Source organism: Pelodiscus sinensis, chromosome 26 (assembly GCF_049634645.1).
Source record: "Pelodiscus sinensis isolate JC-2024 chromosome 26, ASM4963464v1, whole genome shotgun sequence".
NCBI lineage: Eukaryota > Metazoa > Chordata > Testudines > Trionychidae > Pelodiscus > Pelodiscus sinensis.
The window spans coordinates 4750939-4774121 of NC_134736.1; the positions used below are offsets into that span (position 1 = coordinate 4750939).

General features: G+C 44.0%; 1 protein-coding gene across 4 annotated transcripts in view; it reads right to left on the reverse strand.

Moving 5' to 3' along the window:
• The window catches only part of ARHGEF12 (Rho guanine nucleotide exchange factor 12), a 112975-nt gene that overhangs the window by 77898 nt on the left and 11894 nt on the right, over positions 1-23183 (reverse strand). For 2 of the 4 annotated variants that reach the window (XM_075909527.1, XM_075909526.1), the window contains exon 1: positions 14084-15653. The exons of the other annotated variants lie outside the window; for them this stretch is intronic. In XM_075909527.1, the coding sequence (XP_075765642.1) occupies positions 14084-14184 (101 nt within the window). In that variant the 5' untranslated portion in view covers positions 14185-15653. Of the gene's footprint in view, positions 1-14083; positions 15654-23183 lie in introns of those variants that run through there. 4 annotated transcript variants of the gene reach the window in all.

Sequence of the window (23183 nt, forward strand, 5' to 3'; positions counted from 1 at the left end):
TCCACCCCAGAGCCATGATTTAAAATTAAGCTTGGACATTTTCAGTGTAATTTTCAAAAATGCAAAAATTGCTTGTGTCCTCAATTCAATTAACACCAGGTAAATCTCCTAGTACACCATGTTTTGAGAGCCTCATTTTCTAAACACTGTCTCCAAATGTGGAAATTTGTTTTTGTGTTGTACACAAAGGCAGAGGACAGTCTAGGCCCTTTGAAAATCTATCCCTCATTAGTCGGTTGGTATAGTAAACATACCTGTGCCACAGCAAAGCCACACACAGAAGTACACTCAACACAGTCATTCACATCCATCCTACACAAAAGCACTAGCCACAAGTGAGTAACTGGGTCCGTTACTCAATAATGGGCACACTCAGAGAAGCAACTAATAGAGTACTCTTGCTCCCACTGAAATCAAGAGCTTTGCAATGAATTTCAACGGAAGCATGATTAGACCTTTCCGCAGACTTTGTAGCTCAGAAAGCTCATTGACATACAAGACTCAGCACTATTTTCCCATCCTATATCTAGGCACAGATTATACAAAACCACAAAACACACTCCCCCAAATGACAAACACACCACCCACAACATCTCTCAGGCAGGGATGCCAATTTATATATTTTCCATTAGCAAAGTGTGACTTTGTCTTTCAGATCATTTATTTTAATCAAGTTTTCTTAAAAAAAATGTTTTCCCTCATCCTTGGGATTATAAATGCACATCTCACTTAACTAGAGCCTAATGCAAACAGCTGACCAGGACATTTCCTTTGATTTGGGAACTACCAACAATTTTATAAAATAGCTCAGTGACACCTTAATTCATAGAGCCAAGTTTCAAGGCCAGAAGGCACCATTCGCTCTAAACTCCTGTGTGACACAGACCACAGAATGTCCTACAGTTACTCTTGTATTGAGCCCCACAGACTGTGTTTGACAAAAGCACATCTTCCAGGAAAAGCATCCAACTCTGGATCTGAAGATCGCCAAAAGATGGAGAATCCATTGCTTCTTTTGGCAGTTTGTTTCAACTGTTAATGTATGTTATTTGCCTAATAGTTCAATGCTGGAACATCAGAATTTTTGTGTCGGCCAACCTAGGACTGCTTCTTTTCAGCAAAAAGGGCAACCAAAGTAAAGTGCATCTTCCACCATGACCAGCCCCTCCCACTGAGCCTGAACCTAATTTGTCAAACCACACTCATTTGTCTGTGCTGAATGGATGGCAAGGACTTTTATGACCTTTGCAAGACTCCTAACATTTGCCTGCAGCATTAACTAATCTACGCATGTCCAAAACTAGCCAAAGGCAAAAGAGGTCCTCAGAGACCTCTAATTTACACTAGAGAAGATCTAGACACATCGTGCTCCACCAACAGCATCTAAAGCAGACAGCCTTGGGAATCACGGCCACAGTGCTATCTAAAGGCCTTGTCTATACTAACCTCCAATGCCGTTCTAATCTACGCCACTTCAGCTATCCTATTTGCATAGCTGAAGTCCACACACTTACTGTGATGTCGTGTGGGGTAAGGTCGGCAGGGGCTGCTCTCCCATCAATGCCAGCTACTCTTCATGTCCTGGTGGAGTACCATCATTGACAGGAGAGCACTCTTAGATAAATGCATCTTGTCTAAGCAGACACAATAAATCAATGACTTGTTGATCAATCCCTGCAATGTTGACCCCTGAGATAGTGGAGACAAGCCCTTACCTACAGTGTGAGGAGTAACACTTCAGTCCTATCTACAGCTTCCTTTCCACTACTGGGTCCAAGTTTCTGACAACTGTGAGAGGCCCCTAATACATCTTGATTTGCAGTCCAGTCTATACTGGTGGTGAAACTGCACTAGCAGGGAGTTCATGCTACGAAGTTGGCTAGCTCAGATGCAACCACTGAGAGGAGACAGAATAAATGAGAATGTCATTTGTAAGCCACAACATCTGAGATAAGCCAATAAAAGAAGAAAAAAAGCTCTTCAAAAGTGAATTATATTTGTCTCTTTTATTAATCCCACCAATGTCTCATCCTATTAGCTTCAAGACTTCCCAGAAAAATTTCTACCCTGGCACAAGATCACATGAGAGGTTTTAGACAGATTTTCTTAATTCTGGCAAAGGCAAGTAAAATGGGGTTAAAAAAATTAAATCAAACTTATGTTGGAAAACCAATTTTAATCTTAACTATAATGACAATAATCTCTATTTCTGTATCTTCTTATTTGTATAGCACCTACAAAATCAAAACACCAAATGCACTGAATATGCAAAACAAATGCACTGAATATGCAAACCTTCTATCTTCCACGCCAATTAAATGCAGCCTGAGCTAGAAGTCAGGAAGCAACCTATGCACAGTATACTGCATGAGTGAAGAGTGCAAATTCTCTACGTGTATTTAAACAAGGCTTTGCTCGCTCACATCTCATTTTTCCCTTCAGTTTGTTCTTACAGTGACGTTTCCATGCTGAATCCAAGACAAACTAGTGTCAGAAGCTAGATCAATCACATTTTAGCTTCAATGCAGGATTAAGATCAGTATTTTCTGTTGTGAGGTAGGAAGAGGAGAAATAGGGAAACCAGTTTCAGTTCAATAATAAAGCCATGATGATGGAGACATACTTTGGGATCCTCAGAAAGGCATGCAACAACAATGCATCAGCAGAGGTATAATCATTATACTTCTAAGGCCATTTTTATATTAAATATTCTCCTCCCATCTCTCCCCCGAGTTCTCCTGTGAAGCTATCATTAAAAAAAAAAAACAAAAAAAAAAAACAGCCTTTTTCCTGAGAAATACACCAGCTGTCAAGAGGTGGGAGCAGTTGAATTCCTCAAGACTCATGTCAGCAGGATGGAGATAATCAACCCATTTGGGGAAAAAAAAAAAAAAAACACTGTCTGATTCAAGTTTTTTCTGCCAATGCTTGGCAGAGTACAATAAATGCTGAGGACTAATGAAGACCCAGGGCAGTGCTAAGCACTGCCAACTCTCAAGGACTTCAGAGAGAGAGAGCAGAGCCTCTCACAACATTCAGGATCATGTCCCAATACTTTCCAGAGCTGCCTCTTCATGCCAGGGCCATGAAAACATTGCCTTTGTGTGAAGTGTCTAAAAATCGAAGTGCCACCTATACAGCATCCCCCGTCAAAGGAAACACAGCGATATGTTTTTCACATCATCACCCTTCACATATAACCCCAACATGCATACATTAACAGATATGATCACAAATGGATACCATAAAACTCCCCACAGCATCACAAAGCAAGACCGTCGTGTCTTCATCCACATCATGGTACTGACATTATACACTGAATAAATGGCAACATTATTCAGATTAATGCTGTACGAATTCTGTACCAACGTCACCACCCTGAAGAGAGGCCATTAGCTCTTTTCCAGTGCTGCAATTTTGTTTTCAATAAAACAAGACCCAATTATAAATACAGAAATAGAAATTACAGGTAAACCTTTTCAAAACATCATCTCTTTTAAAATGGTTTCTCAAGCACCAAGTGGCAACTAATTCATTACCGCTATAAAAAAGCATCAGTGATCAAATCTCACTTCAGGTAGATCACAAATGCTGGTTAGGAAGATGCTGCTAGAATGCATAAAGGCTTGCAAGCAGTTCAGCACTGAGCACTGACAAAAGGGTAGTGCTGTCTACATTTTTTGCAAGACATCTTTACTAGCTGTCAAAACCTTTGTTCTCAAGCAGACAAACAAAGGCATGCATTTTCAAGATTAGTGTATTTAATTGGCAATTTAAAAACCAAAACACAAAAAAAGAAAGAAACTGCAGGATCACAACATAACTGTGCATGACACAAAGCGTTCCTCCTTTTAATTCATATCAATATTACAAGAACATTTCTGCCTCCCCCAGCACTCAAACGTAAGAATATGGTGAGAAGAAAAATGCAACACGGAGAGGGAACAAAGGCTTCCAGACATTACCTGGATCACAAGACAAAACAGCAGGCAAGGGAGATCTCCAAAGGCCCATTACCATGGAGTAGATCAATCTCAAATCCTTTCCAAAGAGCACAAGCTACCCCTTGTTTTTGCTTTTTTTAAACGCTCATCTGACATTCCTGGAAAGGCATTTGATTGTTTTACTGACCATCTGAGGGATGGGAATAAACTCCACCTCTTCTCCCCCATCTCCTCCCAACCATCATGAACAGAAACCCAACACTACGCTACTCGTGGACAGGCAGAGAACAGCAGCTACATAATTGCCCAGCAGAACGCGTGCTGCAGGGCAGCAAAGGACAGCCTGGGGTTTAAAACGCAGCATTTCCAAATATCCTGGGACGAACAGGGAGGGATCTAAAACAAGGACATGTCAAGTCACTCTATTGAGCATGGTAACTGAATGCAATAATGTACTCATGGCAAACCCCCCTAACAGGGCAACAGCAGGGCATGGTCATCACATGCAGCCCCCCCCCCCTTAATATCACGTGGCTGATTTTGTTTACAGACTTTTTTTTTAAAAGGCACCCACCCACCGTGATACCTGAAAGCACAGAATTCTTTTCGGAAGAACGCACCTTCCCCATTGTTTTCAAGAGAAGGGAGGGAATAAAATCATCTCTCTTTTTGGGGAGGAGGGATCAGCATGTCACCACAGAGGGGAGCAAGCTCACTGCCCTTTTGCCTATGTGACTGGTTCAGCAGTAGGGAAAGAATGTAGTGGTGGGGTTGTTTCTTTTTCTGCCCCAATAATCTAATTAGGTTCTCGAGAGGCGCTAGCTAGCAGGGTAGAAATTTCTTCACGCTACACTGTCTGTGTGTGTTTGATTAACGTAGATCTTCCCAGGGCTCTAACCATGCCTCAGGCAACACGATGGCCAGCACTCCATTAACAAGCATCTGTGGCACTACAGACAGCACAGAGAAAGAATCAAAGCCTTTCCCAGGAAACCGTCTAATGTCACAGGAATAGGTTTAGATCATTTGCTCTTAACACTGTCCTTAACTCAATGCCACCTATTTCCCATGTCACCGTGCTCGTGAAAAAGATGGAACTGGAAGAGGGGTAAGCAACCTCACAATTACCTACCAGGCCCATTCACTAGAATGTCAGTGCTCCTCAGCCCAGTTTGTGTAATACCACATTGCACTGAGCAATTACCATCTGACAAAACTATGATCATGGCTACAAAGGAGACACAGAGACAAAAGAATCCACTCCTACCTCCAAATCTATCTGTTCTACAAGTCTAAACATGCAAAACCCCCATCCATACATTCCCAGGGAATCTATTTTCCATGTCTCTAGATTTTTTTCCTGTGGTTTTCATTATCATTTTCTAAATAGTATTGGCTGTGTTTAGCATGGTCTTCAGCTCTGGAACATGTGTCTCTCATTTTTGAGGGATTTCTCAAAAACAAAGACATCATGGGCTCTCAGAAAGGACCCTAGTAAGAGGGGAAAATACAAAAGACGGTCAGATGCTCAGAAATTCACAGGCCAGTAGTTCTCATTGAACACAATCCCAGTCTATTAGAGAGAGCAGAAATCCAACAGTCAGTAATGTTTTAACCTGTGCTCGTCAACCACCACCTCGAAATCGCAAAGCAGCACCTGCACATCTACTTTGTTCATGCATCATGTGTGCCAGAGGACCACCCTTCTCATAAGAGCTGGGGCAAGATGTAAAAAAACAGGCTATTTTTAACAATGGTCATTTTAAAGTCAAGGATTCCCAAATTTACCACCTCCCTTCCTCCCGCCCACACTCCTACTGACATTCGGATAAAATCCATACAGTAATAGCTACCCCACAAGAGGAGCTAATTTACCAAAGTACTTCTTAAAACACTGGCACTGATATTTGGCATCTTTGACTTCACTAAAGAGTTATAGCCTAGAGCAGGGCTTCTCAACGCGGTCTGTGGACCCACTCTGAGAAAGCTGCTGCCAGGCCACTCCGGTTTGTTTACTTACCGGTTCCAGTCATGGAGCCTTGCCACTCTCATTGGCTGCAGTTTGCCGTTTGCAGCCAAGGGGAGCCGTGAGAAGGAGCGGCCCAAGTCACGTGGCTTCCTGCGGCTCCATGCGGCTGCAAACGACAAATGGGCGCTGCAAGGCTCCGTGGCTGTGGACCCGGTAAGTAGGGTTACCAGGTAGACCCCCCCCCCAAAGAATCCGGACAAACTTGATCATGGGCGGGGGGAACCAGCCGGGGGGGAGGGCCTGGCCAGGAGGAAGGGGGGGCGGAAAGCAGAAGGGGGGGCGGAGGAAGGGGGGGCAGAAAGCAGAGCTGGCCGGGGGGGGGGGGGGAGGTGCAACAGCGCTGGCCAGGGGAGATCAGGAAGAGGAACGGGCCTGCAGGAAGCAGAGCTGGGGGGCGGTGCAGGGGGGCTGGCCGGGGAAGATCAGAGGGGAAAGTGGGGGAGAATCGGCCGGCGGGGAGCAGGACTGACCCAGGCACTTGCAGATCCCGGGGCGCTGCCTGTCCCACGCAGGCTCCCGTGATGCGCAAGCGAGGAAGAGGCTTCCCCTCCTCCTCACACTCAACCAACTGAGGGTTCCTGGCAGCAATCGCGGCCCCACCTTCCAGCTGGGACTCCCAGCCGGTCCTTTGCCCACGCCAGGCTTCCGTCTGGTGCGCAAATGGAAAAAAACAGAAAATACTGGACACTGCATGTGTCCAGTATTGGCTGATTTTTTTTACCGTACAGAGAGCACAAATACCAGACTGTCCGGTACAATACTGGACACCTGGCAACCCTACCGGTAAGTAAACATACTGGAGCAGCCTGGCAGCAGCTCTCTGAGTTGGTCTGTGGAACGCATTGAGAAACGCTGGCCCGGAGTAGGAGAATCAGTGTGGTCTAGCAGCTGGAGCATGAAATGGCAAGTGAGAATCATAGAACACTAGAACTGAAAGGGACCTCGAGAGATCATCAAGTCCAGTCCCCTGCCCTCACAGCAGGGCCAAGCTCTGTCTACATCAGTGTTCTCAACCTTTTTTAATAAAGTACCCCTTTTTAAAAAAAACTTTAGAAGTACCCCCAGTACCTACAGTTTTCAGACACAGAACATTTTTTCTACCATTGCAACACATTTGTTTAAACAACTTAATCGTAGCTGGGTGGGCAATTACATTTTTGGGTGTAGAGTACAAAATTAAAGTGCTAGAAAACTTTTAAAAAAAATCAGTTTTTTCCAAATTTCAGTTGTATTGACATACCCCTTCCCCCAGACTTCTCTCGAGTACCCCTAAAGGGACTTGTACCACTGGTTGAGAAACACTGGTCTAGATCATCCCTGACAGGTGTCTACCTAACCTGCTCTTAAATCTCTCCAGTGATGGAGATTCTACAACCTCCCTAGGCAATTTACTCCAGTGTTTAACCACCTTGACAGGAAAAATTCAAGATCTATTCCTGGATCGATTTTCCCTCTGTGCAATTTTGGCCAAATTATTTGTGCACCTTTGATAGCCTAGCTTTAAAATGGGGGTATGCACTTGAGGGATATTTGAGGTTCAAAATGTGTTTGCGATCCAATGAAAGTACAACACCGCCGAGAAGCATTATTACAACCTTACAAAGCTCTACTCACCCATTCACTCAGGGAGAATATTTACGTTTTCTTAAATAGTTATGGAAAATATTTTACATCATACGTGTGAGATTAATGAACAACTCTTATTCTGAACTTGTAGAAATAGCAACATTTTACAACTCAATGGTTATATTTTCAGACCCCACAAATCAAAAGTCTCATGATGGTACCAGGACCCAGGAAAATACTGAATTGTATTTTCAGTCTGAACCATGAATTCTAAATGCTTCAAAACTACACATCATAGCCTGTAGTCCATGAAAACTGAAACCCAGAAAAACCCTCCTTATTTGAAGAAGTTCTATGAAGCTCAGTTGTCCTGCTCAGGAAAAGTGACGGAAGCATGAGAATTGGCAAAAAAAGTGTCGGTCACAGGAAGAGATGGAAGCTTCCAGGGGATTTGAACACAGGATAGAGAGATGATGCATGCAATTCTTAGAACTCAAAATTCAACATGCCTGATTCTCAATTACACTAAGGCTTATTTTACACTGCCAGGCCTCAGTGTACAAAACAATCAGACCAAATGTGTTTAACACATTCTGAAATACAGATTGCCAGAACCACACTGTTCAGTGTCTGTTCACTCCAAGTAGCAATTTTTTAAACCAATTCCCACCCCATCTAAAACAGACCAAATTTAATGACCTTCTGTACACGACATGAGGTCCCTCTACTACTTACTCACTCACTGCGGGAAAGGGCAAAGTCAGAGCTAATGTTTCTGAGGGGAAGACTAGCATTATCTGGCTTGACTTATTGTGATTGTTTTTGTTTTAGAGATACGGAGTAGCTGACAGCTTTACTTCTGGCTGACACTGGCAAAACTACCCACAGCTTGCAATGAAAGCTAATGTATTGTTATAGATCAGAAGATAAAGTGATTAAAAACTCTTGGGAGAGCAAAGGACCCAGAGTGTTCTTTTCACAAAGGACTTATGAAGATACCAGGATATGGTGTAAAATGAAGGGATCCAAAAAAGAACATTTCATAGACCGCTCATCTTATCTAACAACCTGCTCTCCAATATCTCCATCCACTGGTGCCTCCGTACCAAATTAAACCTCCCAACCACACAAAAATCTCATTCAACAGCCCACGATGCCAAAGTTGGCTGGTGCAGCTGAGTGATAAAAGGAATTAGAAATGGCTCTGATTTATTATATCATTTAGTCCATGTTTGCAACGTATACAAGGTTATTCTCTACTGTTCATCTCCTAATGTTTCTAGCCTCCCTCCCCCCCCCCCCCCCCCAAGGAAGTGAAGGAAAGGAGGGACAGAATGAGGGAAAAGGGATGCTTTTCTCTTAAAAATAAGAAACCCTCTTCCCTAAATCTCAAAGTAGACATTGCTTATAAGCCCATTCCAATGTTAGGTATGAAAGGGCTCTTTCCATTCAGATGTGGAATAAAATGTTACGTGCACCATGGCATGGGGAAATGTGCACCACCAGAAGACAGACATAAAAAAACCCACTATCTGTGGATCCCCTGCTAGTTAGCTGGGTGGCACTAGAATCTCTCAAGTAGCCACACAGGCACACAGCTTATAGAGAACATAGCTTATATAAGCCTTGTAGGTTAGTCAAATTCTATTTTCCTTTTGTGTTTCTTTCTTGCAGTTACACATCTATTTCTAAAGCATGGGATCAGCGGCGTCTGTGGACCAGTACCCATTCTCCACAGAACAAACATACAAAGGGAGGAGTGGACTATATTCAATAACTTTCATTTTGGTCCTGGTTTCTCCCATCGCATCCTTTACTTTTGATGAGATGCTTGCCTGCTCAAGCACACACGAGACATGAACCCTGCAAACAAGCAGCAGAACTCTGCTTGTTTTGCTAAGAAACAGCGTTAGCAGCGCTCTGCTGGTTAGGATGGGATATGGTAAATATTTATGCGGAATTCACAGACCTTTAGCCCAGTAAGGAGTCAAGCATGGGAAAAGAGCAGCTTCCCAGAGCTCCACACAGCGGATGTGAAGAGATCCCCAAGGAATGGAGTCCACATGTGAGCAAAAAACTGCAGGGCAGCAACAGAGAGTTCCATTTCTGTTCACTAATGCCTCTAGCTTACCTTTTACAACTTTCTGCTGGATTTTCACCAATACTGCAGCATGTAAGGCTTGAGTCAGCATGGTGCCAAGCCTTTTCGGCTTCCATGCCACTGGCTCAGCACACATCCTCCAATCAAGCCAGTACTTAAGGAACACCCAAGTCTCAGTCACAGCTGGATGAAACTCTATCCCCTGACCCCAAAAAAGTATGCACAACATAGGGGATTTCCTCAAGGCCACATTAAGTTTATACCTAATGCCAGACCCTGCTGCTTCAACTAAGCTTTCACTTGTCCATTTGTCCAGTTTCACAAAAAAAGGAGAGAATTGCTATCTGTACTGCAAGGACACTATTAAGAGAAAGAGGAAAAGAAAAACAAAACAAACACAAAACAAAACAAAAACAAAACAAAACTTAGGGCAGATTCTCATTCATCAAATCACTGCTGAAATTTGCAATTGACACAGACAATTGGAGTAATAAATAACGAGGAAGACAGGACAGTCATGCAAAGCAATCTGCATCACTTAGTAACCAGGCCCATTCTAACCAAAGTGCATTTTAATCCAGTCAATTGCAACCTGGGAACAAGAAAGGCAGTCCATACCCACACGATGTGGGAAATGCAGCAACTCTGAAATGGGCTTAGGGTTATAGCGGACAAGCAGCTAAATTTGAACTTGTGATGTGACAAAAAGGTGATCCATGGAGCAGGGAGCTGATGATACTCTTTTATATGGCACTGGCAAGACAAACACTGGAATACCACATCCAATTCTAGATTTTAAAAAGAACTTTGAAAAAATGTGAGAAGGTGCAGAAAATAACCCAAAATGTTATCTGAGGACTGTAGAAAGTGCACAACAATGAGATAATTCAAGAGTCCAACCTCTTTAGCTTTACATATAAAGACAACTATGAACTGACTTAATTACAGTGTATAAGGACCTTCACAGGGAGACAATATTAGGTATGAAAGGGCTCTTTAATCTAACAAAGAATAAGAAGCAGGGGCTAGAAGCTGCAGTCAGAAATTCAAAATTAGAAACCTTGAGCGAGATAACCCACAGGAACAAAATCCCAAAGGAAGTGGTTGATTTGCCATCTCTCAATGCCTTTTGATCAAGACTGGATGATTTTCTGGAACATCTGTTTCAGCAGAATACAAGTTATGTTTCAGTCAAAGACAAGCTACTGGGCTCCATATAGGGGTAACTGGAAAAATTTAATTACTTCCGATATACAGGATATAAGCATAGATGGTGTAATAGTCCATTCCAGCCTTTTAAAAAACACACACTATGACTATTGGGGCTGCTAACAACAGAACTCTATTTGGTAACAAGTCACCACTGCTAGATAATTATCACAATTAGCTCATTTTAAAATATGGAGGAAATATAACAGCACTTATTTGCTCAGCAGCAAGATACTGAACTAGAGCTGAAACAGGAGTCAAGTATTTGATTTGAAAGTGTTATGTCTGCTAGAAAATCTCCAGCTCAGTAAATGATTAAGATTCCAAGATTGCCAAAGTAACAATGTTTTTGCAAAAGCCCATCTAAAGGTCTTTTTCTCTAACACCATTTGGAATTGCAGCTTACATTTGTATCATTAAAGCTCATGCAGAGCTTTTAACTTGCAAACTGAGTGTCACTTATCACACCATATGCTTGTAGAGATACCAGTATTCAAGAAGTCAGCAATTTCTTAAGAAAGAAAAATGTAAGTTACAGATGTGGAAGACTGAGAACTTCAAAGTGGCTGTAATAAAGAAAACAAAAAAACTACACATTTTTTAAATAACTCTGTGGAACTAGGGATGTTAAATTTCAACTAATCAAGCAGTGGATGGAATTAGTCAATAAGGGGGGCGCTTGCAATCCTGCTGCGCCTCTCCCTTTGAAAGGTACAAGAACTGCCCGTGGCTCTTGTACCTTTCAAAGGGAGAGGCGCAGCTGAGACGCCTCTGCCTCCCCTGCCCCTGCAGAGACGATGCTGGGGGAACCGGCTTTTAAGCTGGCTCCCCCCAGCACTGTCTTCTGTCTCTCTGATAGAGGCAGCGAGGGGAGGGGCAGAAAGCGACTAGTTGAGTGAGTACTCGACTATTGGATAAGCTTATGCTTATCAGGTAGTTGACCAGTCGCTTACATCCCTATGTGGAACACTAGAAAATATTGTTTAAATGTACAAAAAAAAGTCTGAAGATTAGAATGTTATTGCATGGTAAACTCATTAATGAATAAAATATTCATATTTATGACCCAACTTCTTGAGTTAGATCACATAGGACTGAGGATTGACACACCTGTAATTCCCTTACCACGAGAAGAATGGAATAAAGTTTCTTTATCAAACAAGGTCTATGCCCTAGTCTTTTTTAAATTATTACTTAATTTTAGTACTCAGGTTGCTAAAAAGTAGCCTATTAATAGCAGCTCTTGCAACAATGTCCAACAAATCAGTGTCCTTTATATGAACTATTCTGGGTGCAAGTTATTGACAAGGTTAACAGGCCTCCAATAAAGCCTGTTTTCCCATCTTAAACAAAAAAAAACAACCCCACAAACACACACACACACACACACACACACGCACACACACACACACCAACCACACGCAAAAAAGTAACTCAGGATGCAGGATGATCTAGTATAATACACATGCTAAGCAACTGCATATAGTCCACAAGACCAATTCGATCTTCCTGAAATACCTGAGAGCTAGTAGGCTTTTAAGTATGAAGAGATGACATAATTATGCAACAATCAAAATAAATATTAGAGACTGATTCCCGCTCCTTTTTGTTAAATATTATTTGATTATCAGAAAACAGAGGAGTTCTTGGTACACTAAATTTTCATTTTTCACAGCTACATAAGAAGCAAGAGAGTTTTTCAACAAAAGAAGTCTGAATACTGCATTCAAAACTGTATTTTTCATTACAAAAAAGGCACTGCTCTCCTGTTTGTAACTTATACTCTTAGTTTTGCTTCACATGTCTACATGCCTTTGTCCTTCCTACCTCAAAGCACTGCAACGAGCTATCCTCCAAAGACGGCTTCATACCGTAAAGACACACAAAAGCTGTCAGCGTTGCAGCTGTCATCCAACACACTTGTTCCACCACCTTTCAGTCACTTCCTTTATGCTACTTGTACAGTTACGCACATTTTAAGCGCAGAGTGAAATGTGGGGCTAATGTGTCCTCTGTGCCATCCCCTCACACGGCCCCCAAGATATCCCTTTAAGAAAGTTGCACTCATAATCCACACTATGGAGAAAGCAACTTTTAGGCTATAAGGCTCTGCAGATCAGCCACTTTCAACATGCTTTTCAGGAAGAGCAACCAATGCTTTGCTTAACAAATTAGCAATAATCTATGCATTTGAAAATCATTGTAGTACATAGTATTAGTCAATCAGGCTGAAGAAATTCAAGATAGAGGCCTCCTCCTAACAGAAACCTGAGCAAATTTACAGTAGACAATTTATAGAGCGAGTTAAGTAGAAGCATAATGTTTAAAGCTTACTACTTGACACTTTCCTGGCCTTTCAAAGGATCTCAAACAATTTCTAAAAAGTAAGTTTCTAGCTCCACTTCACAGATTGGGAAACTGAAGTACAGAGAAGGGAAGCGACATGCCCAACATCACAGTTCAAGTCAGAGGCTGAAGTGGGAACAGAACCAAATTCTCCGTCAAATTCTCTAATCACTCCTCTCACAGTTTTAAATTAGTTTGGTTACTGTAGCGGGTGGCTCTCGTCGCCACGTCGCCTTTTAGGTCACTGCCCTCTGGCAGTGACAACCATAGCCTCTAAGCTTTCCCCTTCCGGGGGACTGATGGGTTTGTGATAGGCCGGTAGGCCCTCAGGAGGCGGCTCCTCAGCCCCCAGGCGCAGCGGGAGATGCGCCTGCCTCCCTGCATTACTGCGCCTTAAATTAATAGGCGAGTCTCTCCCGGCCTTCCTTCAGGTCCGGGCCACAGTCAGTCTAGTATTGCACAGGTCAGGGCCTGGCACCCAGTCTAGTCCGGCCCCTTTGAGGGGTTCTGCCCGACGCACGGTCGGTCTCAGCCGCACCGTAGGTAAACCCGTGCCCTTGAGCAGGGCGGGCCCCCAAACATAGTCTATTAGGCCAGGCCCTCAAGTTGGGCGGCCCAGCTAACCCCACACCCGTCGGAGCCCCTCGTTGCGGAGCAGGCCCGGGAGGGCGTCGGCAGCCGCGGTGAGGGGGGAGACTGTCACCCGGTTCAGGGTGGCAGGGGGGGCGCAGGCCCACCCACCTCATTGCACCCCGGCCCAGGGGCCCTGAATGCAGCCGGGCGGCTGCGCCTGGCTCAGCAGGGCTCCGGCCCATAACTTGCTGGCCGCGGGCGGCTCCCCGCCCGGCTACCCCCTGGGCCACTTCTCGTCTCTCCCTTCCCTGGTACCTGTAGCTCCGGCAGGCCCGTCGTGGAGTCGAGGTCGGTGTTGTCCCAGCAGGGTCCAGGCGGCCCAATCCAGGGGTCAAGGGGTCGGAGCTCTGTAGCATCCCGCGGGCTCGTCCGGCCCCGGCGTTCCAGTACCCATTGGGGGTCCAGCCGGTCTAGTGGTTCGGGACAGTCCTCTGGGTCCTCGGGTTGCTCTGCTGGCTGGCGTGGCAAGGCCTCAGTAGTCCCGGCAGGGAAGCCTTGGCGGGCCTCCAGGGAGGCGGCTGAGGACGGCCTAGCCCAGGTCTTAGCCTCCCCAGACAGGAGCTCTGGACCGGCCTCCGGCTCCCTCGGAGGCTGGGCCCTGACTGAGCTCCCAGGCAGCCTTCTTATAGTCCTAGTCCCGCCCTTTGACTTCTGGTCAGGTGAGGGGGCGGGGCTAGGCTGGGCCCAAAATGGCTCCCAGAGGGGTTCCTCCGCCTCCGGCTCAGTGGGTGGCCATTCCACCCCACTACAGTTACCTTAGCAAGGACTCCTCAGAGAAGACAAGTGCTATACCTCTGAATATAGAAAATACTCTCAGAATGTTCAGACTGAGGGAGGAAAACCAAGAAGAATGTCTCAGCGGAATGGTAAAGATGGGTAGAGGATTACAAGCAAAGATTTAGAAGTCTCCAGGTTCCAGATGGGTCACACGGGAGAGATATCCTCAAGACAGTATTTAGGGTCCTAGTGTAGAACCCAGAGTACGTAGGTGTTTCAATGAGGACTCCGATTCAAGATTCATTACATGCAATGAAAGAGCATCTCTACAACACCAAACGGCCAAAAGGACAATGAGAGACGAGCAATCAGATGCAGGATCAGCACTACACAGCTGAAATAACTTCTCACAAGGGAACTAAATAAGAACCCCAAAAGTGAGAAAAGTTGCAAGGTGAGTGGGGAGGGTGAGAAGAAACTACATCATTGAGTTGTGAACTCACAAAAGGACCCTATTTATCATTCACCTGAGTGATTCACCAGACAAATCCACTAGCTCTACTCAGTAAAACCCACCTTCTGAGCTCCACTGAGAGGAGCACATAGCTATTAGGATTAGATTTGCAAGACAGTCTAGAGAACCAGTCATTAAAAGATGGAGCTACATCTGTCTCTTTCTTATGCATGCCTGTGTTAACACTGAACATAACCTGCAGTGCTAAGACATTTCTTTTCATGTAGTAGAAACCTTGAAGTTGTACCCATGCTGTGGCTGAAACTGTCAAAGCTATAAATGCGCTTAAAACTTACTACTAATAGATATTATTTTAAGCAGAGAATTTGAGTATCTGAGGGAAATTGGTGAAGTGCCCAAGAATACTAGCCTACCACATCTAAGATTACAAATCACACAGCAGGCTGCTTTAGGGCAGCTCCTTGGGGATTTCTTAAGGACCACGATAACATCTTCAAGTTTTGGTACAAAAATGGAAGTTGATTACTCAGTGAAAAGAAAGGAGCTGAAACACTGTATGAAGACAGTGACAAACCAACAGAAAACACAATGCCCATAGAACAGGGGTGTCCAAACTTTTTTCAAAGAGGGCCAGATTTGATGAAGTGAACATGCGCGAGGGCCGACCATTTTGCCTGACATTCTTTGAACCATTAACATTAAATGCAAATTAACTATTTTATGCAAAGTTTATTGCAAACGGCACACTTTTCATTTCGTCACATGGATGACAAATCTAAACAGGTGTTAAATCACTCTGCCTTTCATATCTGAAGGCCAGATGAAAAAAAAATCCAGGAAGCTGAAGTATATGTCAGGAACATTGTAAAGTACATTACATATTATTGGTAATAAAGGTTGTCTGTCAACTTTTAAGTTCAAAAAATATGAACAGGAACATAACACCAAGTATACATGTTGTGTCCAAATATATTTATAACTGATTTAGACCAACTGACATTAACTGAGATTTTACAATGTATTCATCTCAATACATATGGATTCGTTGGGGGCCATAAAAGATAGATATTGCCAAATTACCTGGGGGGCCGTATTAAACCGGAACACGGGCCGCAATTGGCCCGCGGGCCGGACTTTGGACATGCCTGCCATAGAAGCACACAGCAAAAACTATTTGCCTCCTGCACCACAGCTGACTTGATCACTTGCCTGGGATGGCTTCTGATGCAAGACAGCGGTATATGCAGAGCTCCTCTTAAAAAGGGGGTCATATTTCCTTTCTTGATATTTTCCCTTAATCAATTTCAAAGAGGTATTCCATATTTTAAAGTGCATGTTATACAAATTTATGTATAATATTGTAGAACGTATAAAATTTCTGTTTACCCTGTTCTCCAATCCCTTTCATCAAGAGCAAGTTATCAAACAGCAGCCAAAATCCTGTCTCAAATAAAGAGGGGATAGGAAGGCAGACAATGGCATGGTTTTCAGGTCCAGTACCTCAGTATAGCACCCGCCAGCATCAGAAGCTCTCCAGCAAATAAATAAAAATGCTTTCAAAGCAAATAAACTTGGACAAGCACTCGTTATGGGCCAATTATCAGAAAGAAACAATGTCTGATTTTTTTCCTCATAAGATTTTTACAACAACATTTTCTCAATCTATTATGAAATCCCTCCTTTCCCAATCTCCCCAACAGATCAATACAGGAGAACTTTAGAGGCACCAGAATTTTGACTCCATAAACAGGAATATTTCCACTAATGTCATCATTACAATCTTCCTGTTAGATCACTAGTGCATCGCTTCACACTCCCAACTTCAGAATGCACAGACTACACCCCAAGACATCAATACCTGTATTTGTGCTCCCAGCTACTAAAAATAGAATTCCATCCCCAAGGACACGAGTGGCCGTATTCACCATCTTGTTCCCAGGATGGGACAAGAACAACACACCAGTGTTGACATTTCAAGTTCCCAGTCCTTGTAGACAGTCTAGGATCATGATCCAGATGCATTAGAAGAACTAATATGATTATTCCATCACTCCTGAGGCTGCAGTGATTACAACAGTTTTCTACACTTAAGGTTCCCCCTTTGCCCCAAGCTAATAGTCAATAGTCTTTTCTGCCACAGCAGTGGCAAAGAGTTAACATGCCTAGCACACAAATAATGCTACAGCAAGCAAGGAGGGGGATAGGCAGCAAGGTTGCGGGGCAGAGGAGAGGAGAGGAATGAGGTGTTGAGGCTTGTCTGCATGGGGAAATTTACTAGCATATTTTACTGTGCTACCTCTAATTATACTGTTTTAACTCCCTCTGTAGACACGCTTATTCCAGAATAAGAGTGTGCACACAGGGAGTTATGCCAGTATAATTATCCTGGCTAATTTCCCTGTGAAGACAAGCCCTTAGTTTAATAGTTCCTGATGGCTGATTCATCTGTATTTTTAAACTTTGCTCACTAGCTGAGAAATGCATTCCCTCCTCCCCTTTGCAAGTTATTTCCTATTTTAAGCTTGGAAGGAGGAACAGTCCTCAAATCCTCAACAACTGAACAAAGTTTAAATCAATAACTGAAATAATCTGTCAACTAATATTGGATAATTACATGTATGATGTGAACTATAGGAGTTCCCCCCCACCCCATATACTCCAAACACAAACTCAGCTAACCTGCTGAAAAGCACTCAAGGACTCTGGCTGCTCCTATCCCGCAGGTCAAACACACCTGTACATTTGCTAGAAGTCACAACTCTTCAGACACTCTATGGCGGCATTATCCAAATGCCAGCAAATAAACCTCTCTCAGATTCCCACACTGCCCTGAGTGCCAAAGGTACACATTACACAACCAAGGGAAGCTACCCACAATCAAACCTCTTCAAAGGATGAAGAATGTTGTGTGCCACTGTAATGTGCAAACAGCTAAACACATTCTTCATAGACTAGGTTACTGAAACAATACAGATTTCCACATATACAGGAACTCAAACAGTTCAAGAGCCAGACCAATCAGTCACTAAAGTATTGACAAGGAAGAAAGGAAATATTTATTTTAATTAATTTATGAATAGCCTGCAATAGGGCAATTTCCCTGCTGTATTTCCTGTTCAGACTTCTGAAATAGAATAATGTAATCAGACTAACTGCAAAATGGAAGTTGGAGTCACTTGGTTATAAGTAAAAGTGCTTTAATCTAAAGCAAGCATCTCCCTACCTAATGGAAGAGAAGGGAGGGGGAAGGGCAGCCCTAGAAGATGAAATGTATTTGCCAGTGGGAGTTTGTTCCTGCTCATTATCATTTGTCTGAGCTGAGCTAACTGTCACGGACAAACAGATCCTGGGGCCCTGGTGGAGTCCTCATCACTGGAAGAGATCAGCCCACAGATTTAGGTTATTGCTGTCTCATATTCATACAGCTACTGAGATTCTACACACTCCACTGGAGAAAGAACAGAGACCAGGGGAGAAACCTCTGAATGACAACATACCTCCAAACCAGTTATTAAGGAATTGAAGAAAAAAAAAAAAAAAAGATCTACGTAACACACTGCTAGGCCCCAAGTATTTGAGCAAGTCCTTCATATCTATAGACCACTGGAGACTGACCAAATGGTTTCTGCTCTTCATTCCGAAGTCCTGCGCCACTCAATTTGGGGACAGGGACTTCCAAAGAAAAGGCCCGTGAATATATGACGCTTTGTCTGGAGATTCTCTCTGTTGGGACTCTTCAGCGCTCATTGCAAGACTTCACTGTACTTCTGTGACTACACTTACTTCCTGTTTGTTCCTTTACTATTATTTCCCTCCTTGCCCACGTGACAGACTGCTGTATCTGGGCTGACCTCCATCTTGATTTAAAGTTTAAAAAAAAAAAAAAACATAAAAAAACCACACAGTGCAGTGTGTTCCAGAAGAGAGCTTTTCAAAAAGTTAAAAATACAGCCCAACTTGGTGGGAAAGTTTTCCAGTGACACCCACCAGAGAGTGTGTGGCTGGAGTTAAGTCAATGGGGTGATCCTCAGCAAATTCTCTACAGCTGATCCAGAAACTCACAATGTTTAATCTCTCAGGAAGCACAGGGCAGAACTGAAGGAGTGGTTTCCTCCTAATACAAACAGCAATAGGTGGAGCAGGATTTTAAAAGTGCTTCACAAGCACCCGGACTTTTTCATCAGTGGAGTAAATAAGCAGCCTTGACAAAAGAGCCTCCCGGCAGCTATGGAGCAATAAATGACAAAAATGGCTGAATTCCAGACAACATCACTCAAAATTGGAAACTGCCTGCAACACAGACCTGTTGCATAGTTATTTTCCACCCATCCAGAATCTGTTTCAACAATGACCTAACAGTACTGCAACACAACTGAGAGAAACAGAGAGCCTCCTCCAGAAAGACTTTTCCCAACTGTCAAAACAAACACTGATCTGAGCACACTGACGGTTCACCATTCCCTTGGCACCTGCCAGCCGGCATTACGACAACCCACAATTGCAAAAGGAGTTGTAGCCAATTGCAACCTGCATTTCAGACTCCCACGGAGGGAGTTTAGTGCTTAAAACAGACGGATGGACGGGGAGTCAAGACTCCTGGCATCTATTCCAAATCCTGTCAGTTTCTATCTAACAAACTTGATGGGCTGGTGTAAAAGGCCCTAGATAAAAAACAAAATATTGTTATACCTTCACTGAGCCCAAAACTTGGTAAAATCTATTGGAAAAAAAACAACCCAGCTGTAAAGGTATGTCATAACATACATGGCTGCAACACCACCAGTGAATGGCCAAAGCAAGTTAGGGATGTTAAATATTGGTTAAATGAATAGTCGATTAACAATGAATTCTTATCAGTTACTCGACTATTCTATAGTCCCAGGGGGAGGGACCGGCAGCCAGTGCACTCCAGCCCCAGTCCTGAAGCGCCCCCTGCCACTCTGCGCTGCTGCCTCTATATCTGGGGTGCCAGGCAGGAGCTGGTCCGTGAGGGGAGCCAGTTTAAAAAACAGCTCCCCTTGCAGACTGGCTGCCCATGCTGTCCTGACAGAGGCAGAAGTGCAGGGTGGCAGCAACCCCTGTCCAGGGAATGGGAGGGCTGAGCTCCCAGATGTGTCGTGAGCCAGAACTGAACCGGGCTGCCTGCCCGCCTGGCTCCTAATGCACTTCAAATGCGGAGCCAAGGTAGGGGTAGGTCCTGGACCCGGCGCGAGCCAGATTGCTGGACAGCCTGCTAAAAAGTTTACTGGAGGGGGGGGGGGGGGAACATGTGCAGTCTATAGCACTGACCAATAAACTTTTGCTTATCAGTTAATCAACTACACTATTACATCCCTAAAGCAAATCACACGGATTTTTAAATTCAGCCTTCCATATTTTGAAGGAGACTGACATGCTTGCATCCTCAAGTCAGAAGTTAGTGCTTTGTTCATCCAGTAGCTTCCCTAACAGTGAGCTGACTTCCTCCTAAAGATCAAATATACAAATTTAACCAACCTGGGCAAAGAACTAACACAGGAGTTAAATAACAACCGCACACTTATACTGCACCATTTAAAGGAGCTCAAAGCACTCAACAGTAAACCTCACACTTCTGTCAAGTACAGATTATCCACATTCTCAACGGGGATATTGAGGAAACAGAAGTTGAGGCAACCTTTATCCCAAACCTAATCAAGGCTAGAGCTAGGAACAGAAATTAGGTGTTTCTAGCCCCATCGTCTGACTACAGGTTGGTGCTTCTCACTGCAAGTGAGCCAGATACTCAGGTATAAAAGAAGCCTCTGATAGTAATGTTTACTTCCTCAAGTCTGTGGTCTTTGACGCCTTCATTGAAACACGGAATGACAGAATTAAAGAAAACCTAATTATAAAGAGCTAAGACTATAAAAGACTCTTTCAGCAGCATCCCAAGTCTACCTTATTCCACCTGTCAACAAAAATGGAAATAAAAAGATAGTGTTGGTAGTACAGTAAAACTCCAGTGGTCCGGCATCCAATGGTCTGGCATTCCTGATGGTCCGGCACCATCTGGAACCCGGAAGTGCTGAACAATTGGTGCTGCTCTGCCCCCGGCTTCCCCGATTCAGCCGCTGCTGAAACTGGTCAATTTCAGCAGCGGCTGACTTGGGGAAGTCTGGGGCAGAGAAGCTGGGGTGCTGCCGGGTTGGTCCTGCAGTGCCAAGGGGCGCATCCCCCCCCACTCCACCCCAGGCGCCTCATAGCGTCCCCCCTTCCAATAGTCCGGCATATTTGATAATCCGGCACCCCCTGGGTTCTAAAGGTGCCGGATTATCGCAAGTTTACTGTACATTCACTCTGTCTAAGATCTGATCAACACCCACAAGAACCACTTCCGTTGCAGAAACCAGAGAGTGTACAGAGAAAGCCACAACCCATCGTCTCGTGTGTCTCAGCAGACTATGGAACAGATCATCAATTTTAGAGTTACAGATCACTGTTAAACGATCTGTCGTTATCATCTTTGGGATACAGAAAGCTCTGATTCACTCTCAGATGCTTCAGCAGATGAGAGCTCTCATTGTTCAGTGCATCTTAAGGAGTTCACAACACATCAGTTTCGCCACACACCTGCTTCAGTTTCCAGTGAAAAACGTCCTTCCCCCCATTACTTTTCTTCCAGAAAGCAGTCATTAGGCCCCACAGTCTGGCACAGAAGAGGGAAAAAATATCTGAAAACATTTTAAGATATACCAGGGATAAACGGTTGGTTAAGGTGTAAATTAGGGATGTTAAAATGCATGTAATGAAATAACTGTGTAACCACTGAAAATTTCAGCAGTTATACATGGAGTGGCAGTCAGCTCCGTGGGAGCCAGCGCACTTGGGGAACCAGCTTTTAAGCCAGCTCCCTACACTTATCAGCTTCCACCTGCCTCCCGTGCTGGTGGCATAGAGGAAAGGGGTCAGACATACCAGGAGCCCGCATGTAACCGTGAACGTTAACTGATGAGCCCAGACTCACTGGTTAACCATGCACACAGTCACACTTTCACACCTCTAGTGTAAATCCTAAAGACGACATTCGTGAATTTGGTTTCTGAACTCAAATTTCCAATGAGAAGTTTCCCCCCATCTACACAGGCCAGCCAGAACTAAGTTACCCAAAAAGACTGATCTTGAAGACCAATGTGTGACACAGAAAAGTGTCTCATACAACCGTTTAAGCCGGGGCAAAGGGCAAAACAAAAAACAAAACTGTCAGGGTGTGTCTAGACTACAGAGTTTTGTCGACAAAAGTGGACTTTTGTCGACAAAACTATACCTGCGTCTACACTACCGCTGAGTTCTGTTGACATAACGTCGACAGAACTCAGCAGTTTTGTCGACGCTGGTAAACCTCATTTTACGAGGCATAACGCCTTCTGTCGACAGAGTTTCTGTTGACAGAAGGTGTTATTGCATGTAAACGGTCCTTTGCGTCTACGCTACCATGTCGACAAAGCAGCTTGCTTTGTCGACAGAACTGAATGTAGTGTAGACGCTCTTTGTCGACAGAAGTTTTGTCGACAGTATCTGTCGACAAAACTTCTGTCGACAAAAGCCTGTAGTCTAGACGTACCCTCAGAAGGAACTAATGGTACCCATCACCACCATGCAGCTCCTCTGGGCACGAATATCTACCCCCACATTTCAAACAGACATCCATATACCTCCACAGTGTTGCCAAAAAGCATAGCTGAATATTGTGACCCTCAAAGGAGTGTCATTCTCCAGCAAATTCTCTCTTAACTTAAATCAATGGTTTCTCACCCTTTAGTTATAGCTTGCTGTTCGGAAAATGAATTGCAGAAGGGCAGTCCCTCCCATATCCTGTGGTTGCCTCCTGTTTAAGTTTTCTCCCTCATTTCCTATCTGTTTTTCTTCTTATCTCACCCATTCCAGCTTTTTCTTGTTCTTCTTTTGCTCTTTATTTTTTGTTAACTCTTCTCCTTTGCCCCTCTCTGATAGCTTCAATCTCCCTCCCCACTCACCAGAAGGTTACATGTTGCTGGACATGGGACAGGACATCTACTGACACCTGTACTGCAGGAGTGAAAAAGAGAGACACTTGGGCTGAGCTTTCCTGAATTTTCCAGGATGAGCAGAGACCAGCCAGCTCCATTAGGGAACACAATCACAGCAAGGAGAAAGGACTGGCAC